At 39.1% G+C, this 21,408-nt stretch overlaps 1 protein-coding gene across 5 annotated transcripts; it reads left to right on the top strand.

The window, feature by feature from the left end:
• The first annotated feature begins 1,219 nt into the window (after positions 1–1,219).
• Positions 1,220–20,884, top strand: uckl1b (uridine-cytidine kinase 1-like 1b). 5 transcript variants are annotated; one of them, XM_088007289.1, is made up of 15 exons: positions 1,220–1,330; positions 6,846–7,039; positions 9,124–9,230; positions 10,204–10,374; positions 11,510–11,581; positions 12,319–12,508; positions 12,638–12,699; positions 15,857–15,876; positions 17,214–17,312; positions 17,423–17,516; positions 17,936–17,998; positions 18,096–18,218; positions 18,865–18,972; positions 19,074–19,230; positions 19,371–20,884. In XM_088007289.1, exons 1-15 carry the CDS (start codon positions 1,257–1,259, stop codon positions 19,448–19,450), a joined length of 1,614 nt encoding a protein of 537 aa, XP_087863415.1. In that variant the 5' UTR covers positions 1,220–1,256; the 3' UTR covers positions 19,451–20,884. The 5 variants fall into 5 exon arrangements, with proteins under 5 accessions (XP_087863415.1, XP_087863416.1, XP_087863418.1 ...); XM_088007290.1 differs by lacking the exon at positions 15,857–15,876 and adding an exon at positions 13,742–13,758; XM_088007292.1 differs by lacking the exon at positions 1,220–1,330 and adding an exon at positions 4,151–4,489.
• The last annotated feature ends 524 nt before the right edge of the window (positions 20,885–21,408 follow it).

Here is a 21,408-nt window from a genome sequence, read left to right as displayed (position 1 = left end):
ACTTCTCTACTTGGGTTCTTATTATATATTAAGTGTCAGAAAGAATTTATTCTTGTTATTGCTACCTTAAGCAAAGAAACTAATTTCTCTGTTAGTGCCTTTGCTAGTTTCTTTGCCCTGTTTTTAAATCCACCAAAAGAGGTGCCCAGGAGGCATCCTGATCAGATGCATAAATAACCTCAAATTATTATTTTTTAATTCAGCTGTTGATAACCAAGAGCAGGTTCTTTAAGTCATGATTCAAATCTTATGAAAAGAGATGAGGGTCAGAATGTAGACTAACCAACCACATCCCTTCTCTTCACCACATTGCAGCATATGAGACAATCAGTCCATCTGCCTATTTACTATGTAAAATTAAACACCCATTCAGATACTTCATTTTTGACACACCATAGAATAATGTCAACAGTGTACATGTTTTCTATCGCATTGTGACATTAAATTCTGAAATGACACACAGATTATGATAGTTCTCTGGGGTCTTGCTGTGTAAGTGTTATGAGAGTTACAGAGCTTTAAGTATGAAACGCTTAACAAAACCATACCATACCATACCAACTTTATTTATAAAGCACTTTAAAACAACCACAGCTGACACAAAGTGCTGTACATTAAAACACAAGATAAAAAAAAAAAAACTTACAGTTTAAAAACAAACATACAATTTAAAACTAGATCCCGCTGGAGTTGAAAGCCAAGTAAAATAGATGGGCTTTAACACGAGCTTTAAAAGTGTTGATAACAATTGATAACAATTATTAAGAATTGGAAGGATTTCCCATACATGCAGCCGCAGCAGGATTCGTCATCAAATTAACAAGTAGCCAATACTTCTGTAAGACAAACGATTGTTAAAATAAAACGTTCAGAAATTAAAAACAATACTATATATATATATATATATATATATATATATATATATATATATATATATATATATATATATATATATATATATATATATATAGATTTTTGTAATTTTTTTTAGTAATAATAAAAAATAGGTCAGATTTAGGATCTACTCTGCGCTGTTAAAGCTTCGGGAAAGTCCCCGTGTGACGTCATAGTTTACTGCACTGCACACGCTTTTTTACTGTAAAACAAGAAAAAAAAATCTGCAATTGCATTGTAGGGCTTGAAGTCTTTCAGAGAGCCAACGCTGCACTGCGTTCGAAGACTGAATAACGGAGCGCCTACATATCCCATGATGCCTCAGCGCGGACCGAACACCTGATTGTCAACAGAGAAAAGCAATGTCTGCCGTTAGCGTGGAAGGAAGGCTTGCTAAGATGGACAACGAGGAGAAAACTTGCTCTGTTTCCAACAGGTACTCCGCTTTCAGGGTGGGGTGTTAGCCGTTTGAAATTTTGGATTATTTTTGCATTTTTATAAATTGTTATAATATATTATTTCAGCAATAGTTAAGCATCTTCACTGATGCTATCTCTCTCAGTGTTCTTTCCATTAAACTGACACTTATAATAGCTGCTAGATTCTAGGTAGAATTTTAGGTACATACAAATTCCATATACAGTAACCCGTCGGAACGTCCATCGTGTCCCATTTTACACCAAGTGGCCCCCTTATATAGCTTTATATTTTGAAACATCCGATTAGCTAACATGTTTTAGAGCTAACATGCTCTAAAACTTTAACACGTATAACCTAGGGGCATAAATTACGGTAAGGCACTGACCACAGTCCACTTTAATTTAGGTTTTATATGGCGATACAAATTAATCTTTTTAATATTCCGGACACATGTATTATATTTGCCCTGTGTTCATGGTTACGGAAAGAAAGAAATTCACATTTTAATGGCCAATAATGTAATTTAAGGTACACGTGCTATGTCGTGAAGAAATTGTCTCTGCATCACACCAGCATGACGGTTGATCCCATGAAGTACCACCAGAGGGCGTTCCTGATCAGTGCACTGCAATAGCACAGTACCATACGTCCCTGTTCCTGCTCATTTACCGAACAATCACAAATATTAAAAACGCCCTCAAAAGGGGATCGAACATGGAAATGACTTGTTTACTATGTACAGTTGAAAAAGGGCAAGGACTGAATGATTTTCGACTCCACAGAAATCTAACATTGTGGTGCTGGCCAGAGTTAAAGGAAAGATGAATGTTGCTAAAAACATGCCATTGCTGAAGGAAAACTTAAAACTGGGACAAAACTGAATATGAACAAGGTAAAACTGTTTTACAAAAAAAATGGCATTAATGTCGCTCTCTATCAAAGTGGATAGAGACTTAGTCCTAAGTAAAAGTTGGTACTGACTTTAGAGAGCCTAATATTTATTCTTGATGCACTTGTAATGGTTTTACTTGTAAAAATAAAATGTTCACTCCACTACTTTATGTTGGTTTTAGGGATGGGCATTTAACAAATTCTTTATCATTTATTGTGAGAAATGTCCTATTGTGAGAAGGATGTAGATTTATCTTTGAATTTGAAAATATGATTATTACAGTTACTGTGTGAAGCTTAGTCGTACTCTATCTGGCTGCTTTTCAAGACCTGTATTTGTGTTTGTGGGGCTGCAATTGCTGTGTGATGCAATGTTACACATTTCCCTAAAACAAAAGTAACAAATAGTTCTTATCATTTTTATCACAATAGTACCACAAAATATGCTAAAACTTTGAGTCTGTATCGCACACATCTTGCTGATCTTTCACAAAAACACCAATAAAGTGCATTGAAGTTGGAGGCTGTAAGTGGAGTATTGTTACTTTTGCAAGCCACTGTAGGGACATTCATTTTGCGATGACACTTTTTCACTTACAAAATAATATGGCATAAGAAAAAGTATTCAAAATGCCTTTGTTAAAGTTTTTATACAAAACTTGTAAGTCGCAGTGATTGATTTTAGATGAGTTTCGCGCTCTCCCGTGTCTGGTAGCTCATGAAAACCTTGTTTTTCTTGATAATCAGCCTATTCTTGTTGTGTAAAAATGTGTCTGACTCATACCTAAACAGAATAACAACAGAATGCATTTCTGTTGTTATTTCAGACTCGATCTGAATCATGCCTTCAGTAGAGATTCATGTTTTTCCCAGGCTGCCTCTGCTGTGTTAGACTTGGCTTTGCGTCTTTGTATCCACAGAGAGTTGGTTGAATGTTTGGCTTAGCAACTAACTGGAGCTTCTTGTTTCAGTGTGGCTTTCTTGTGCTGCAGCTGTCTTCAGCCTGCGCTTTAAAGCTCTGGCCACGGCTCCATAACTGAGGAATTCCATTGTAGTTTGATCAAGGAAGAAAACAGAAGCTGAATGTGTGTAGTACAGTCAGGATACCCGTAGGGGTTTGACATGTTGGTTTAAAGTAAATCTGTTTGCTTCTTTATTTCTTTCTTTTATTTTTTTTGTTCTTAATTGCATCGATTTTCAATAAATATATAAATAAAGACTTAATATTTGCTTTGCCTGGCCCAGAAGGAGTGTAAGGGTGCGACTTGCACATTGCCAACGGCCGTCCTTCAGACTTTCAGCTGATTGAGCAGGAGTGTTGGGTTTCATCATGCTGTTTATTCCCTCCGTCCTCAGTGGGAGTGAAGCCTGGGAGGAGGCACACAGCTCTGTGTGTGTGTGTGTGTGTGTGTGTGTGTGTGTGTGTGCGTGTGCATGTGTGTGTTTGTTTTCAGTGGTGCTGACATCTCCAGTCTCTGAGTAAGGCAGAGACGTAGCGAGTCTCCGCAGGGTACAAGCACATCACGTCCTCCCCGCCCTCCTCCTCCATCATCCTCCTGCCTTCCCTCTTTTTCTCCCTCTTGTCACCTCTTCAGCTCAGCCCGAGGCGTCTCCTCTTTGGATCCAGTCAACATCAGAGGACAACAGCAACTACCTGCTTGTCTATTCCTTCTTTAAAAGTTTCCTTGTCTGTGTCGCTTTTCTCCGGTCGCGCTGTCCCCCCTCCAGCCACGTTTTGCGTCACCGACTGTCCAAACTGTTTATGAGACACGTGTGTTTGTGCCAGTGCTAGGGAGGTATGGCTCTAACCTGATGCTATTAATACAAACTAATGAACATAATCTGGAAAGGGGTAGGTGATCCTCTTAGATTTGCTGGCTGGACAGCCAAAGGGGAGGAGCAGAGAAAGAGGAGGGAAAAGCTGTGCTGCAGTTTCACTCTGTCGTTTTCTCCAACAACCAAGCTGTGGACTCTTCCTCTGTCAAAAGGAAGGAGAATCTGAAACCTAAACACATGCTTTAAGTTTCGTTTCTCACCCAAGTTAATACCCCCTCATGTCTCCAACTCCTTAGTGTCTCTGGATGTTTTGCAACAAGGGGCGTGGTGGTTGAACGGTGGTTGAACAGTGTTACTGTGCTCCGATGTATTAAAACTATTACCTGTTGGCAGAAGTGTTGAACTAAAACACAAGCAAATCCGAAATAGTTTCTCCCGTCATGAACACTATACCAGCTTACTCAGGAGCTAGAATATCTGGCTGTTGGACTCTAAGATCTGATGGCAGGTAAGTGTCTTATTTATTCATATATTTTCAATGTTGACGTCTTATTTTCAGGCTCTAAAGGAGCCTTTTTTTCCTCTCCGATTGTGGAACAATGTCTTGAGCTGTCTTTTGAATCAAATTGTTATTGTTTATATGCTGAGAAGATCTCCGTGGAATCATGTGACTGCATCGTCTTACAAATCAACTCTGTTATACAAATTGAGGCAAGAAAGGCTCTAGCTTGTTTTTTAAAAATAATTAAATGTCAGCTTATGTTTGGCATTTTTATGCATTTCTATGGATATTTTAAAATTGCTACCTTTTTTTCCACATGTGCGCTCCAAAAAGTTTTCTTGTTTACCTGCAATCTGACCTTTTGTCCTTTTTTTTCCCCTCCTCTCAAAGAGGCATTCATGGTGTGCACTTTGCATTTTGGAGCAATGAGCAAGAACATGATTCAGCACCATCAGCCAGGCTAATCTATTATGGCACCGTGGTTTGGCTTTAACTGATAACCCAGTTTGAGCGAGCCGCGTCTCATGCGTAGTTCCGTCTGTTGTCTGAGTACACTCCTTGGGTTCAACCAGGTGAGTCTGATGAGATAAGATAAAATCTTCGCCAGTTTCTCGTTTGCTTCCCGACCGCTTCCTCACTCTACCTGAGGAACTATGTGATCTGAGGGAAGATTTTAGAGGCAGAGAGTTGACTGGATGACGGCAGACGTCTTGGAATTCCTCTCTTATAGTCTGTGGTTATGGCCTCTGGCTCTTTACAGTCCTCTCTGGGTGAGGTGTGGATGTCTCGCATACTACAGTAAGTGTTGCTAAAAACTGGGGGCTGGTTAGATTTGGGGGTTTTTTTGTCAAAAATTGAAGTTTTTTTTTCTTTTGCAAAAAAACTTAAACATGAAATTAAGAGTAGTCAGAAGATTTACTTGTACTGTTTTGCGCTTTCCTAGGATTTGATTACTTGACAATATTCGTTTAGATTTTGCAATATGTTTGTTTTTTTCCAGTAGTATGGCTAGTATGACAGTAGTTCTTCTATTAAAGCTGAAGAAACACTTCTATTCAGCAATTAGCTGCTGCATTACTTTTGTTCTGCAAAGTGAAGCAGCTTTATTTCCACTTTTGACATTCCAACTCAGTTTCTGTAGACGCTTTATTTTGATGAGTCACAGAGCCCTTCCTTCTGTGCTTCTCTGTCTTGCAAAAATATATGAATGTCCATTGTGTTTGCTCTCAGTAGTTCATGCAAATTCACTTTGTGCCTTTGTCCAGTGAGAACCTTGTGTCTAATTTGAATCAGCTTGTTGCCATTTGTTTATCGTCTTCATTACTGGGATGATGCCTTTTGTTCAGTTGGACAACTGACTGCATGACTCAGCAGTTATTAGTAAAGCTCACTGCAGGGAGAGGTTATAGATTTCCCTCGTCTTTGGCTGTCGATCAATGATCTGGGTTTTTTTGTTTTAAAGAGCTTTCCCACTGCATGATGCTGTCGGTCGATGGATGGAGCTAAATGCACAGAAGTCTAGCAGAACAACCAGTGAGAGACCGTAAAGTCTTGGGTGGAGGTTCAGCCAAATCCACTCTGGAATGATTTAGATCCAAGCATATTCCTGGTTTTGAATGACCTGGACTAGTCAAAGTCCAGAAATATAGCTACTTGACTTTGGGTTATATGTTTTCTGTCCAATCCAGTTGAGTTTGAGCTACTGTATTTTGCAGAATTATGTAATTCCAACCATTGGTTCTACTAAGTGTCACCCAATCAGCCTGCTCCACTTAGTGCTGCTCTCTCGCATAAAATCCCAATAAAACACAACAAAGCTTGTGATTAAGTCTGAAAAGTTCAAGGGCAATGAATACGTTTTAAGTCTGTGTGTATGTGCTCTGATTGAACAGTTGGATCCATTTGATTGAATTGATCCATTTGATTGAATTGATCCATTTGATTGAATTGTCTGAGCTGATTTATACACACAGGTCTCTGCTTCCATCTAAAGGGATCTTTGGCTGTCTTCTTATTTTTTGCAGCAATAGCTGTAGACAAATTTTAAGTCTTTTGTTAACCCATTTTTATCTCCAGGACCTAAAGTTGTATATGAACTTCTTTATCTGTTAAGCTTTTATCCCAAATCAGCCGTAAAAACGCCCCTTCTACCTGATGTCTTTTCCACAATGGTGTACAAAGTTCACTTGCTGAAGATGTAAAAAAATAAACTAAACATTAACCAATGGCTGGGGATACAGTAGGTCATCGCTGGTACAGTCTGTTCACTGTCATTTAGCTGGACCATTTTCATTATGTCGTGTTTTTTTTTTTTTAATGCTCTAAACACGCTGCGATCTCTTTTGTGTTTGCTTATTTAAAGTGGAGGCGTTGAGGGATCGCTGGACCGGCTGCTGCCCTCTGTCAGCCTGGGTCTTTCTCCCAGGAAACGGACCACCAGCCAGTGTAAATCCGAGCCCCCGCTGCTGCGCACCTCCAAACGAACCATCTACACAGCTGGCCGCCCACCGTGGTACAACGAGCATGGAGCACAGTCCAAAGAGGCCTTCGTCATCGGTAGGAAATTGCAGAGACGTAATCTTATTAAGATTACTTTCTCATAGCAGCGTAGCACAGTATATATTTTGGGAAAAGCACTGTTCTCCGTGGTCCAAGTGTTTTAAAAAGTAAAATTAATCATTTGCGTTCTGACTGAGGTGTTTCCTTGCTCTTACCCTGTGACAAAACCTGAAGTCCCATGATGCATTTCAGCAGCCAGTCTGATTGGGAGTTCAGCTTTCCTCATGAACCGACCGAAACAATTCCATCCTGAATCTGACTTGTTGCGTGTTTGTGGCACATAGATCAAATCTTTGTTGTGTTTTCCATTACTAACTCCTCCATATAGGAAAATATATAACTACTGAGATTTGCTTTGTCAACAGGGTTTTTTTTTAAAGTTGCCAAAATCTGTTATTGATAACTGTCAGCAGGGAGCAACATAACTATAACAACTTAGCTGCTTCCTGCAAACTGTAAAGAGAAGTTCGTTGCACAATCTCAATGGAAAACCAATGAAGTCAAGCAGAGTCACAACCACCGTATTTAACTTGCTTCAGATAATCAAAAAATTAAATTAGGCTTATTGGGTAATATACACTGCTCAAAAAAATAAAGGGAACACTCAAATAACACATCCTAGATCTGAATGAATGAAATATTCTCATTGAATACTTTGTTCTGTACAAAGTTGAATGTGCTGAGAACAAAATCACACAAAAATCATCAATGGAAATCAAATTTATTAACCAATGGAGGCCTGGATTTGGAGCCACACACACAATTAAAGTGAAATGTTCCCTTTATTTTTTTGAGCAGTATATTTAGTTTTCTGTTTTGCATAAAGGTTTTGAATTTCATTTCAGTAATAAAAAGAAAGTGAAAAATTCACCTCTTAACCATTTTTCTAAACTGTCCTACCTTTATATCTAATTAAAGTTATATGTATTTTTTTTTCCATTTTCAATTAGATTTGACAAGTTTGACCTAATAGTCATACTTAATAAGAATTGTACTTTGCAGAAACTAACACTGATTTACTTTTCTGTACATTATATTCCTGTGATGAGTGAAAGCTGTATCCAGACTGTTGATCCTCTTCTTAGCTGCATAAACAGCAGCTGATGTAAACGTACACATAGCATACAAACAGAGCCCGATTTCATTGGGTTCTGACCCGAATTGTTTACTACGGTGTGAGAGAACGCAGGCCAGAAAGAGCTGGATGTCAGTGAAAGTAAGGCAGGAAGTGAGAATAACTCCTACGCTTTGCTGCCTCGATGCTTCACAACCTGAGAGGTGCAGCTGAGTGTTTGGATTACTCACACACTCTTAAGTGTCAGCAAGATTTTGACATTTTGTTGGTCGATAATCAACCCTGAAATAATTTGAGAGCATCATCACGGCAGCAGTGTCTGCTAATGCTTTATACATTATGAGGTAGATTCGTATCATAAGACTGTTTGGCTTTTTATGTTGGAAAATAGTACTGTCACAGTTAAAGCACTTTTAGTTTCCTTGTTTGGCAGATATGTCGTTGCTCTTTTTTTTTTTTTTTTTTTTTTTTTGCTTACCAAAGCTTTAAAGTTTTAATTAAAAAAAAAAAAAAAAACGTCCATATTGCTAGTTCTGGCATAGTAATATTTATGGGGCATCCACTGGTGTCTGGCAATAATTTCTCAATATAATATAAAACAATAACCTGATGGAAGTAAGGCTCATGCTTGGTTTACAGTTAGGCATGATATTAGAAAGTCATGTAGTAGTGATGTATATTTTTAAGTATTGCAGCTTATCAACATTTTTCTCTCACTTATGTTTGTTTTCTATCATTGGAATATTTTCAGCTCTTTCTGTGACCTTTAGTTTTCACCACACTGTGATCAGTTTGGCTGCATTGAGGCTCCAAACCCAACAGGCTGGAAATGTTAAGCATGCAAAATCTGTCACATTTGGAGTAATTGCTAATAAAGATTATGTTAAGAACATTAGTTTGTAAAATCAATATTCCATGCGCTGATATGTGCAGCTCTTGTCTTTTATTTATTCTATAAATACATATTGTAACTTCTTTTTTTTTTTTTTTCAACTTATCCTGACAGGTCTTTGTGGAGGCAGCGCTTCAGGAAAAACCACAGTTGCCAGGAAAATCATTGAAGCTTTAGATGTTCCATGGGTTGTTTTGCTCTCAATGGACTCTTTTTATAAGGTATTTATAATGATGCAGCGTGTCTGACATGAACCGATGTGTGTGTGTGTGTGTGTGTGTGTGTGCATATCTACATTTCTTGTATAGTTTTCATCAATGCAAGTTCATTTAGACTGAAGAAAATAAAACCATAACATTACATTGAAAGATTTTTGGTGCCTACTCACATCAGGCTCCCCTAAATCCTCCCACTGGCCTGAAGGACAGAAATATAGTGGAAGAAAAAGAAACCAAAATATAATTCAGTTTGAATCCTGAGGGGGGAGGAAAGAGGAGTGACAGAGGAGAGGGAGAAAAAGAGTGCACTGAAGTTCAGTTAAATAGGAGACTTCATTTTTACCCCTCTACAAGTTCGCCCACGCTGGTTGTGTAATCCTTTTCTGCAGGGGGTCATACCCGACCAAGGACTAGCACCGCTACAGCTTTCAGCCTGTTTCCTCGCTGCGCTAACAGGGATTTCTTTGTACATTAGCGACTTCATTTTTTTTCTGGTGGAGTAGCTTACAGCCCACACAGAGCGAGGAACATCAGTTTATCATATTAAGTGTGTAATCAGCTCACTTAAGAAGGAGGTGTCAGTGTTCAGAAACTGCCAAATAGCAGGTCTGGGCTTTTCAAAGCACAGCTAGCCTAAGGGCACATACACACACACACACACACACACACACACACACACACACACACACACACACACACACAGAGACAGCACCTGGTACAGACGTCACAGTGGCGCATGATGTTTTACTAAATTTAGGTTCCTAACTTCGACTGCTCTTGAAGGGATCAGTGTTTTCACACAAGCATGTGTATATCATGTGGCAGTATTTGACTGTGTATGACTGTGATAGTGCATTGCAGATATTTTTATTTTTTATGAAATGCTTTCAGTTCTTTCTTGCTTAAACAAGAGAAACACAGGCTAATTTCTTACAGTAGAAGTCACGCTGTGCTGAAACGATGTGCCTGTCCTCAGGTCCTGTCCCCTGAGGAGCAGCTGCTGGCAGCCAGGAATGATTATAACTTTGACCACCCAGATGCCTTCGACTTTGATTTGCTGACACACACCCTGCGCAAACTCAAACAGGGCAAAAGTGTGAAAATCCCCGTGTATGACTTCACAACTCATGGGAGACAGAAAGAGTGGGTAAGGACGACCTAGCGCAGCTTGGCCTGTTTTTATGAGCTTTTCCACATTTTGTCACGTTGCAAACAAAACTATTTTAAGGGGATTTTATTAAACTTCTTACATATTTTACAAATGAAAACCTGGAAAAGTGTGTGTGTATTTGCATGCGCTCCACAAACCCGGCCTTTGTGGAGCAGTAGCATACGGGACTGCATAAAGTCCCGTATGCAGTTTACCACAAGCCTACGGAGAACAGAACAAAAAGAAAATGCTGGACAAAAAATTCCCAAAGACTAAAAGTAGCTCCTATTAATGACATTTTAGAAAAATCTTTTTTCTGGATTTTATGGAATTCTAAGATTTGTCTTAGAATTTCACCTCGATAAGGTAAAATTAATTCCCATAGCGCCTCAGGTTTTTAGAGAGCTCCTAACCTCATGAAATGCTGTGAGTGTTGAGGAGGACTTTTAGTTAGTATAAAAGTGTCTTAAGCTGCGAAGAAAGATCAACAGAAAGCAGAAATATTGCCTATAAAACGGATAAAGCCATAGGCGTTGCTCCTCTGTCCTGTTTGGTTATGTGTCCTTTACTTCCCTAATTTGTAATGATCAAACAACTTTATAAAAGCAAACAATCCCAGTAAATTGTTGACAGCTGAGCAAATACCGTGTCATCTATCTGATAGATGACCTAGTAAAATGACCGGCATAGCGAGGAGCCGTGACAAACCACAATGACGATGGGAAAGTAAATAAGTTGCCATCAAACGTGTTGATTCAGTGTGGCAATTAATTCATTTTCATCATCATGACACATTTTTCTTTATCCAGTCTAGAGTGTATGATTGGTTAATTTCTATTTTTTTAGTCTTATTTTGTTTTGTGTATCCACCAATCACAGCCCCTAGTAGACAGCATCACATCTTGCTGCAGCTGCATCAATCACTTAGCATCAGCCACTCTAAGCTAGGACTCTTAGCAGGAATTTTTTTAGGCTAAGCTAAGAGCTCTCTGAGAGGAATACTTTTTCCGCGTTGCTCATTTTTCAGCATTTATTCAAACTTACTGAGATATCACTTCATGACTCTGATCTGTCGTTATACCACTGTTTCTATGGGCATTTAACCTGAATGTTTTGTGTCTGTTTTTCACAGAAAACTGTATATGGAGCTAGTGTCATCATCTTTGAGGGAATCATGTCTTTTGCAGATAAAGCCCTCCTTCAGGTACGGCATAAATAATTGAAAAAGCTTGCTTTAGTGTATTTTGTATTCATTTCTCACAAGGTCTTTTAATTACACATATATATGCATTTTCTCTGTTTGCAAAGTAAACAAATGCAGAAACCTCATAAGTATGCACATGTGGGCTGATATAGATGAGCAGAGAATTGCGAAGATAAATTTGCAAATTTATCTAGATTTTCTAGATTTTTTTCTAGATTTTTTTAGCTGTTAAATATCACTCATTTAGTATGGATATTCAAAAAGTTTCCTTGATTTTTCTCTTTTTCATTGTTGCAGGTGTTTAAATTCTCCATACTTTAACTGTTATTTTATATGGGTCTCTTACTGAAGTAACATATAAAAATATTTAAACAAACTTTGCCAATTGCAAGCTGTGCATTCATGATACCTTTATTTTCTTATAATTAAAAATGAAACATTACTTTTATGTAACAAAGTTACATTTTGAGTCACAACACAAATTTTTAGGTCACGTCACCGTTTGTTTCTGCATTAGTGGACTTTTTCCAAGAAATCTAAGTATAATCAACTTGTAGTAGTTTTTACATCGGAGAATTTCACCATAATTTTTATTAGGAAATATAATTCAATGAAATCTGAAATCTGAAACGAGGTGAACTCACCACCAACCAATAAGATCCTCAATGTCGTTTTACTTCATGTTTATCGGCGTGAACTCAGCCAAACATTTCTAACTGTGTGGCGCGTCCCGGCAGCTGCTCGACATGAAGATCTTTGTGGAAACCGACTCCGACATCCGTTTAGTGCGCCGGCTGCGGAGGGACATCACGGAACGAGGCCGAGACATCGAGGGCGTCATCAAGCAGTACAACAAGTTTGTGAAGCCCGCTTTTGAGCAGTACATCGAGCCCACCATGCGCCTGGCGGATCTGGTGGTGCCACGTGGTGAGCGCTTACACACACTGACTGCATGGACTAGTTCAGAATCAGATAGAATCAGATAAAGGTCAAAGCTGTGGTCTAAAAGACAAATAAAGCCTGAAACTACATTGACTTCTGCTGTCATCCTGTCAGGCGGTGGAAACATGGTAGCCATCGACCTGATTGTGCAGCATGTTCACAGTCAGCTGGAGGAGGTAAGAAGGGTGATGAGATATTAAAATAGATTTCAATAGAGCCCCGCTCCTTTTCATTTTTCCATCTTGTTTTTTTTTTTTTAAGTACTACTTCCTAACTGTATGCACTCTGTAGAGTTGTTTTTGCTCACGCCCATTTTTATATTTAGCATGCAAGGGCCATCACGCCCTCTTGTGGAGGATGACTGAACTGCCTGAGTGTTAGTGAGGGTTTTGAATGTCTTTGGATTTGTATCCTTGACTTTCTCCTGCTGAATTTCACATGTTTAGAAGAACTGCACTTAAGAGGGAAACTGCTAATTCTGCTTTGTGTGTATTTGGATTGATAACACCAAAAAAGGGACATAAATCAAGCTGATCAGATGGCTTAATGAACGCTGTAGTGGTTTAGCGACTGTAGATTTCAACACAGTTTACGAAGAGTTCAGATTGTTTTCCAGTCTGCTTTGGTCATCTTTAAAAATGACTCCATGTTCCTTATTGTCTTTAAAAGGAAATTAAATTAAAAGCAGGCAAAGAAAGAGGCAAAAATAAAAACAATGCAAATGTAAAATAACTGATCGAATGCTTTGTTTAATAACCAGATTCATTTTCTCATATGGAAGCTTTGCTTAGGATGGTTGATTCTATCTTAAGTGATGACTTGCAGCAAAATGGCACCAACAGAAAAAACTGACCATGATGTCCTGTTCTATTGGTGACAATTTGTATCTCAGAAGAAAACCGGTAGCTTTAAGAAATTGGGACACAAGGAGCAAGTTTGTCATTAAAGGCTTGACTGCTTCTTTCTAGATTACACAACCCGTGATCCCACCAATGATACGTTTGTTAAATTGAGACGACATATGAAACTGACTTTTGGTTTTCCTGTACCACTGCACTAATTGCAAGTTTTGTTTGTGGGGAGCACTTTTTGCCGTGGCGTAGTTTGCTTTTTTTTTCTTTTATGTCCTCCCCACCACAAACACAGTATCACACATGCTGCTGATGGATTGCTCTCTCACTCTCTCCCCCCCCCCTCGCCACCCTCCGTTGCTCACAGCGTGAGCTCAGCGTCAGGTAGAGTGGCCTTTATCCTCTATGTCTTTCTCTCTCCGACATCTTCCCAGTTCACCACTTGCTTTAGCTTTCCACTTGAAGGGACCGAAAACGCGTCGCGCACAAACCAACATGTCTTCCTCTCCGTCGTGCTGGCTGCCAGGACACATCAGCAGGCGGTGCTGTTGCGTCTTGTATTAATGCTGAATTAAGCCGTCCACTATGTAGTAATGTGTTACGGAGCTGTGCAAAAAATATTCATACGTTTTGTCTCGCTACAACCACAAACTTCAAGTCTTCTTTCAGAAGGTGGGAGGAAAATCATATTTTCAAACTTTTTTTTTGTTTTTTACACATAAAAGAATCCCCTTATTCTGGCACCCCAAAATAACTTACAGCGCAGTCAGTTGCCTTCAGACGTTGCTTCATTATAAAGCGCATATCTGTGTTTAATCTAATCTCGGTATATAATAAAGAGGTCTTTGGATGCCTCAGAGCTTTGTTGGAAAACAATCAGTATCAATTCACACAGCGGACAAGTCAGAGATGATGTGAAAGTGTTTAAGCAGAGGTAAGTGCTAAACCAATATGCAGAACTTTGAACACCTCATCAAGCACTGTTCAGATCATCATCTGAAAATGGAAAGAGTGTGACGCAGCGGTAGACCTACCAAGACGTGGCTGGGTAAGGAGAGATTAAATCAGAGAACCAGCCAAGTCGAGCTTCAGAGATCCACTGGGAGAATCATTAGTCAGGATAATTAGTCCCGTCACTTCCCAAATCCAACCATAATGGTGAGGTTGAACAAAGAAAGGCATTGTTACAAAAAACAATCCTACATAGCATTAGACTAAAATTAATTACTTTGGCCTACAAGTTCCTTAAGAGTTGAAGGCTGCAAAACAAAAACAAAAAAACCCAGAGACCAGGGCAGAAGTCAGTCTCCAAATACGCAGAGCTAGTTGTCATGCCACAGAAGACCCACAGCTGTAGCTTCAACAATAGCTAGTCCTTCAAAGTATTGACTCAGGGGGCATGAAAACAAATCCATGACACAATTTTCATGTTTATTTGTTTGAAAAACATGTCATTTTCCTCCCACATCGCAATAATATTTAACTTTTTGTTCCAATAAAATCCCATAAAAACATAATGAGAACTGTGGTTGGAATGTGGTGGGGGGGGGGGGAAGTGAAAAAAGTTAAAGGGATGTGATTGTTTGACGACTGTGCGATCTGAATCTGTGGGCCAGTTCCAAATCTATTGAAACTGTAGTTTAAAAAAAAAAAGTTTAAACGTGGTGCGACGCAGCCAGCACGCGGCGAAAGGTGTTGGTTATTTTCCTCTCTTTATGTTTAAATAAGCTCACACTCTTCCTGACGCCTGTGTCTAAAAATACGGCCATGAAGTCTGAGCAACTGACCCCTCCTTTAAGTGGCAAAAACAGCAGAGACGGAGGGAAAGAGACTCTTAACAGAAAGCAGAGAAAGAGAAAGGAAGCTCTCGCTGCACCTATTGTTGATTATCACATACCTCAGCCACAGAGAAAGTTTCCAATACCCTACTACAAAGCAGCGAGTTTTTCCATTGAATGTCGGCCACAGTACATGAGGCAGACAGAGAAAGGAAGTGAGCTCGGTGTCTGTCTTTAGACACAGGATGTGCTGGGGCCTGTGAGCTGAAATACCAACCTTTACTGTTGTACACGGTGAAAGAGTGACAGCCGCACCAGCGCTTGTGCACCGCCCACGCGTATACACACACTGGATGCACATGCAGATATCAAAATCTGATCCTAAAGGCGATACTTCTGTTTTCTGCTGTATCTGTAGGAATCTGTGAAAGCATGGCCTGTAGCTCTAGGCTTTCATTATGTTAAGGAAAACATCAACTACTGAGGTTTTGTTGTTGTTTTGTAATTGAAATGACAATTTGACATATTTCTACATAGTCGCAGCTGTCACACTTTACACTGTCTGATCAACCTTCATCCTTTCATTCACCTGATGTTGTGTCTCTTCTCATTTGTCTTCTCTTATCTGTTTGTCTTTTCTTTGTCCCCCGTTCTGTGTGATTGTTGTCTTGTCAAAAAAAAAAAAAAAAAAAATCTCCCCTTAGAGGAAACTTCGCTGGGATATGTGAGCAGATCTGCTACAATCTTTCTTTCCTTGCCTTTGGCTAATCTGTAATGTTTTCTGATATTTTGTAGTGTCAACATAACTGCATCACTGGGTGTTTATGACTGTGTTTCTGCTCCTCTGGAGATCAAAATCAACCAGTTAGTTTTTCAGACCTAATGTCTACGAGTGGTTAAGCAGAGACCAATTAAAAAAAAAGAACACTTTCAAGTCGTTTTTGTGTAAAGGGCATATATCAGTTTTCCTTTTCCGATGTGTGGTGTAATTGTGTTACTGAAATAGAGAATTAGCTAGGAGAGAAAAGGAAATGGCATGAAGGAAAAAAAGCCAGTGTCGGAAACACACTTGCTCAGCAATAATGGCTTTTCATCTGAACTGCATTTGTAGAGGTAGCAAAGTCTCCAGCTCAAATTCCAGTTGTTAAAGTAAATATTTCCATGGGTATCTATCCACAAAGGTGAAGGAAGAGTCTAGAAATATTGTCTGAAAGAAGTAGCTTGGAGACGTAGCAAACCACCACAATACAGAGGAATTTAACAACTCTGTGACGAACTTTGTATGCCTGAAATTTACCTTCGTACACCAATTACTGTCATTCCAAACAAAAAAGGATCGAGAAACATTCAAGTGTTGTTGTTACGTCCTCCTCGATTTTTTTGTTGCTATGATGCTCAGAGGATGTAAATACAGATGCTATATTGTCTTCCGTATATATATGGCAGCTTCTTCTTGAGCTACAGCATAAAATTTGAAAGACTTTTCTAAATTTCTGATTTACTTATCAGCTTTGAAAAACAAAGAAAGTGTTGGTTGTGGATGGTTTTCACATTACTTGTTGAAATATGGCGTTATATTCCCTTTAACATGACTTTTATTTATATTATTCTTACAAATGATATTCAAAAGAATATTTTAGATTTCTTTGGATTTGAAATGTTTTTTGTTTTTTTTTTGTTTTTTTTATCCATTATCACGGTCTCTGCTAAATCTGTGCACTCTACTGTTTTCTGTTGTTTTTATTTTTTAGTCCAGAGGTACTCTTGCAATTTTGTTTTGCTTTGCAAATTTTCTCTAACTACTACAGAAATAGATCTTTATTGATTTACTGTTTTATCTGCATGTAAATTCACCTGTGTGTGTGTGTGTGTTTTCTGAATATGAATACATGGAGTGTGTGTGCACGCCTCTGTGTGAATTCTACACGATTTCTGCACAAAGTCTTAATTGCGCTTGCATCCATTTGTGCTCGCACTCAAGTCTCTGTCCATCTTTCTTTCCGTTTTTGGCACTCTCACCCTCTGCCACCCCCGCTTTACTATTTGTTGCCGTGGTTACAGGGCAGCCCTGGCTTCTGCACACCAGGCCCAACCCCTCCCCCAGACCCTCAGTGTTCTGGAGAGCACACCCCAAGTCAGGGGCATGCACACCATCATCAGGTAAAAGCTTAAGGAAAAATACCCTAATGGAAGATTCAGCAGAGGAAAGCCTCTGCTGTCAGAATAAACCTTGTAACTCTTTTTTTTTTTTTACTGATCATCTCATTTAGAAACAAGGAAACCAGCCGTGATGAGTTCATCTTCTACTCAAAGAGGTTGATGCGCCTGTTGATTGAGCGAGCGCTCTCCTTTCTCCCCTCTCAGGTTAAATACATATCAATAAATCAATTTATGCTACATGGAGTCTTGAGTTGTAGAGTATAATAAGCGTAAAGGCAGCCGACAATCAGCTCAGGACGCAGTGAGAACAAAACACACAGATGGCTTTAAAATGCAAACAGTGTGAAAAGATAAAGACAAATGGAAAGATGAAGTGCTTGTGTTAGAAAGAGATATGCAGCCCGAGATGACCTGCAACACAAGCATGGAAACTTAGAAACTCACCACAGTGGAAAGTTTAAACCTTAATTCTGGGTTGCTGTGTGCATCTCTCACTCTCACTCACATGAGTTTCTAATGCCCCTTAGCGTATCCGAATGCATGTTCTAGACGTCTGCAGCACAGTACACAGCATTCTGAACAGCTCTGCGTTTATGCTGCGATGCTCTCCAATATTCACTCAGGTCCACATAGTGCAGACTCCCCAGGGAGAGGACTACGAAGGCAGGAGTTTCCACGGAAAGAGGGTGAGTGAGCTTCATTTCTGCTTTCTTTCCGATAGTCACAGTTTAAAGCCACTTAAAATAACTTTCTTTTTCGCTTACATTTTTTTCCCGCCCAAAGATTACAGGGGTGTCCATCCTGAGAGCTGGGGAGACCATGGAACCAGCCCTGAGGGCCGTCTGTAAAGACGTCCGCATCGGGAAGATCCTCATCCAGACCAACCAGGACACAGGAGAACCTGAGGTACAACGATCACTGCTGTAACACTGAAATAGATTTAACTGCTCTTATAAATCATGAGCATAAATATGAATCCAAACCAATTCAAGAGTATAGTAATTGTGTGGCACTATGAAAAGGTGCGTGTTTATGCACTAAGCTTGTAAAGTTGAAAGGAATTAAAAATATATATTTTTCAAGATTTGTCTTGCTTGTTTTTATAATTGTGTTTTCCATGTGATGATAATAAAAAAACACAAACTCGTTTCATAATAGAGCTCACTGTTCTGTTAAATGTATTTCTTCATTTCATTATGTATTTATTTATAGCAGAAGATCTTTAGTTGTGTAACTTTTTAATGCATATGGACACCGAGTTGTAGTGAGGAGAATGTAACAGTCACTTCAACAACACTGCTGAGTCATGTTTTTCTTAAATTCTGAATAAATTGTTTAAAACTGTCATTGCTGTACCTTTAGATAACTTAAATTCGCTGGACGAGTAATTAAAATAAAACTTTTATGAATATAAAGTTTTCAGTGAGCAGGTGTTTGAAGCGCTCCTAACTTTGACTTTTCGGAAGGTTGCAGGGGCCCCGAATATAGCAGCGGGTCAGTTATGTCACGTTTTTTGGTATTAACCACACACATCCTGTCTGCACATTTTCAGCTTCATTACCTTCGTCTACCCAAAGACATCAGCGAGGACCACGTGATTCTGATGGACTGCACTGTGTCCACTGGGGCTGCTGCCATGATGGCTGTTCGAGTTCTGCTGGTGCTGATTGCTCCGAAAATCTTCCTTTTTCTGCTTTCATTAAGCTGCATTCGATATTTAACCTGTTTTTTTTGTTTGTTTTTTATTATTATCATTTTCAGGACCATGATGTTCAGGAGGAGAAGATCCTGTTAGTTTCTTTGCTGATGGCGGAAATGGGAGTCCATTCAGTGGCCTACGCATTCCCACAGGTGAAAATCATCACCACAGCCGTGGACAAGAAGGTCAATGATGTTTTCCACATCATTCCCGGCATTGGTGAGTGCTGTTTGAATTTTTAGTTTTCCTTCTTGATTCTCACTTGTTAAGGTAATAAAGAAGTGCGTCAAAGTCGGTTGATCTGATCAGGGGAAAATTAGCCGATTCCAGTTTATAAAACGTCTTTTTATTCTGCGCAGGGAATTTTGGAGATCGGTATTTTGGAACGGACGCACCGCCTGACTGGAGCGACGAGGACTTAGACGAGCCCAGTTACTGATTGTTGCTCGCGATTTAAGGATTCGGGCCTTTTGGCGGCAATCTGAAGACATGCCTCCTCGTCTTTCTCCTTCTGACTGCGGCCTGCATCCTTCAGGGATCGAACAGGAAAGACATGCAAAATAATTAAAAACCAGGAAACGGGAGATTGCAAATAGACTAACTTGTAAATTATTGCATTGAAAAATCAATTGTGAACACTGTTGAGTGACTTTGCTGTTATGAATCCAAAATATTTTTTATTTGTACAGTTTGTAATAGAGCTAAAATATTTAAATTGTGACAATCTATAAAAAAAAGTGCAGTTTTATATCTTGCCTTAAGTCATGTACTGTGGACGACACAATTGAATGTGAGCTTGCACACTTTTTAAAAAAAGAAACTGAAGCTTTTTGTTGTTTTTTTTATTTTCTTTTTACATTTTTTCACCACATGCCTCCTTCCTTGCAACTTTCAGAAAAGTAAAATCGTAGCTCGAACCCGTCTTGCTCAACTTCCATCGCCGTGAGGCTTTTCTGAAGGATCATTCAATCGGAAAATGTGTGGGTGGGTTTTTTTTTTTTTTAGCTCTCTCGTTCAACCTTTTCCTTCAACGTGGATGCTGACCTAACCAGCCTAAAAAGGATGTTGAATAGTTCATTATACAGCTTTAAGTACGTACTTGTGGCGTATATTAACGCTGGATGTCTGTCATTTACATCTATTTTTACTATGTATGAAGCAGCTGAGCAGGACAGGCGTGCATCTTTTTGTTGCTGTGGAAATGGGTCATGTGCATAAAGCAAACACTGATTAGGCGTGTGGTTTTTAACCCAGTAGGTGGGATTGGTGATTTGAAAATGATGGTATAAAAATATCCACAATGTGCCGAATGTTTTGATTGGGGAGCTTTATTGATAATAAACGATATCAATTTGTTTAAGTTGTTGCATTGTTCTTATTGTTGTAAAATATTCAGTTTACCTGAACTGGGGTCACACTCTGCAATATTGACCCTCACCAGTTCTATAGTTCTTATCTTGAAGGTCAAGTCGTTGAGATTGTAGTGTTTTTTATAATTTACGTTTTTGCAATATTGCCGTTTATTTGAAGTGGAAATGTTAAAGAGTACGGTAAAATGACTTATTTATTGAAAGGTGGAAAATACTGCATCATGTTAGTTGAACATATGTCATATTTGCTTATCTCTGCTCCTCCATTTTGCAACCTGTTACTCGCCAATAAACTATCCGGACTGAAATCAAACGGTTGTATGCCGTTTCATACCCTTTGAGCGTTCTCTCGTTTTATTATGCAATCACCACAAATGTCAATGCGTTTCATTTGCACTTTTTTGTGTCAAACCAAAAATAAAGTATTGTGTTGTGATGCTGACGGAAAATCATGCAATGTTTTCAATTTATTTTGCAAATAAATAAAAATCTGAAAAGCGTAACGGGCATTTTTATTCGATGCTTGAAAGGATGCGTAATTCTTGTATGCAAAGCAACTGATTTCCATTCAGATTGGGTCGAAGGTATATGTGGACATCAAGTTTTGAGTATTGATTTAAATCTGTAATAAAAGATTTAAGCCATTCTGGCATGAATATAATTTAATCCAAACCGTTCCACTGTAGCTCTGCTCCGGTCCTGCTGGGAGGTGAACCTCCACCCAAGTTTCAAATTTTTAGTGGTTTTTAACTTCTTTTTGTCCGAATTTCCCCATCTTACCTTTTCGTCCATGTCCCTGCTTAAGAAAAGCATTTCTACAACACGATGCTGCCATCGTTTTGTGTTTTCATTGTGATGACATTTTTAGGGTGATGGGGCAGCATTAGCTTTTCCTCCATACATGATGTTTTACATGTTGGCCTAAAAGTTCAGTTTGGCTGATTCTTAGCAGAGCACCTTCTTGCAGACAGTTGATTGGTTCCCTACATTACTTGTTTCAAACTGCAAACAGGATATAGCTTGTGAC

The sequence above is a fragment of the Poecilia mexicana genome, unplaced genomic scaffold (assembly GCF_051168715.1).
Source record: "Poecilia mexicana isolate PSO_F unplaced genomic scaffold, ASM5116871v1 scaffold_7, whole genome shotgun sequence".
NCBI classification, from domain to species: domain Eukaryota; kingdom Metazoa; phylum Chordata; class Actinopteri; order Cyprinodontiformes; family Poeciliidae; genus Poecilia; species Poecilia mexicana.
This window is presented reverse-complemented; position numbering and strand designations above follow the sequence as displayed.

What these genes read in the sequence shown, in the direction of transcription:
- uckl1b (XM_088007289.1), top strand. Translation starts at nt 1,257, where the DNA reads ATGTCTGCCGTTAGCGTGGAAGGAAGGCTTGCTAAGATGGACAACGAG. An exon ending in GGCATGCACACCATCATCAG is followed by an intron (nt 17,313 to 17,422) that starts GTAAAAGCTTAA and finishes CATCTCATTTAG; the next exon opens with AAACAAGGAAACCAGCCGTG. An exon ending in CCACATCATTCCCGGCATTG is followed by an intron (nt 19,231 to 19,370) that starts GTGAGTGCTGTT and finishes TATTCTGCGCAG; the next exon opens with GGAATTTTGGAGATCGGTAT.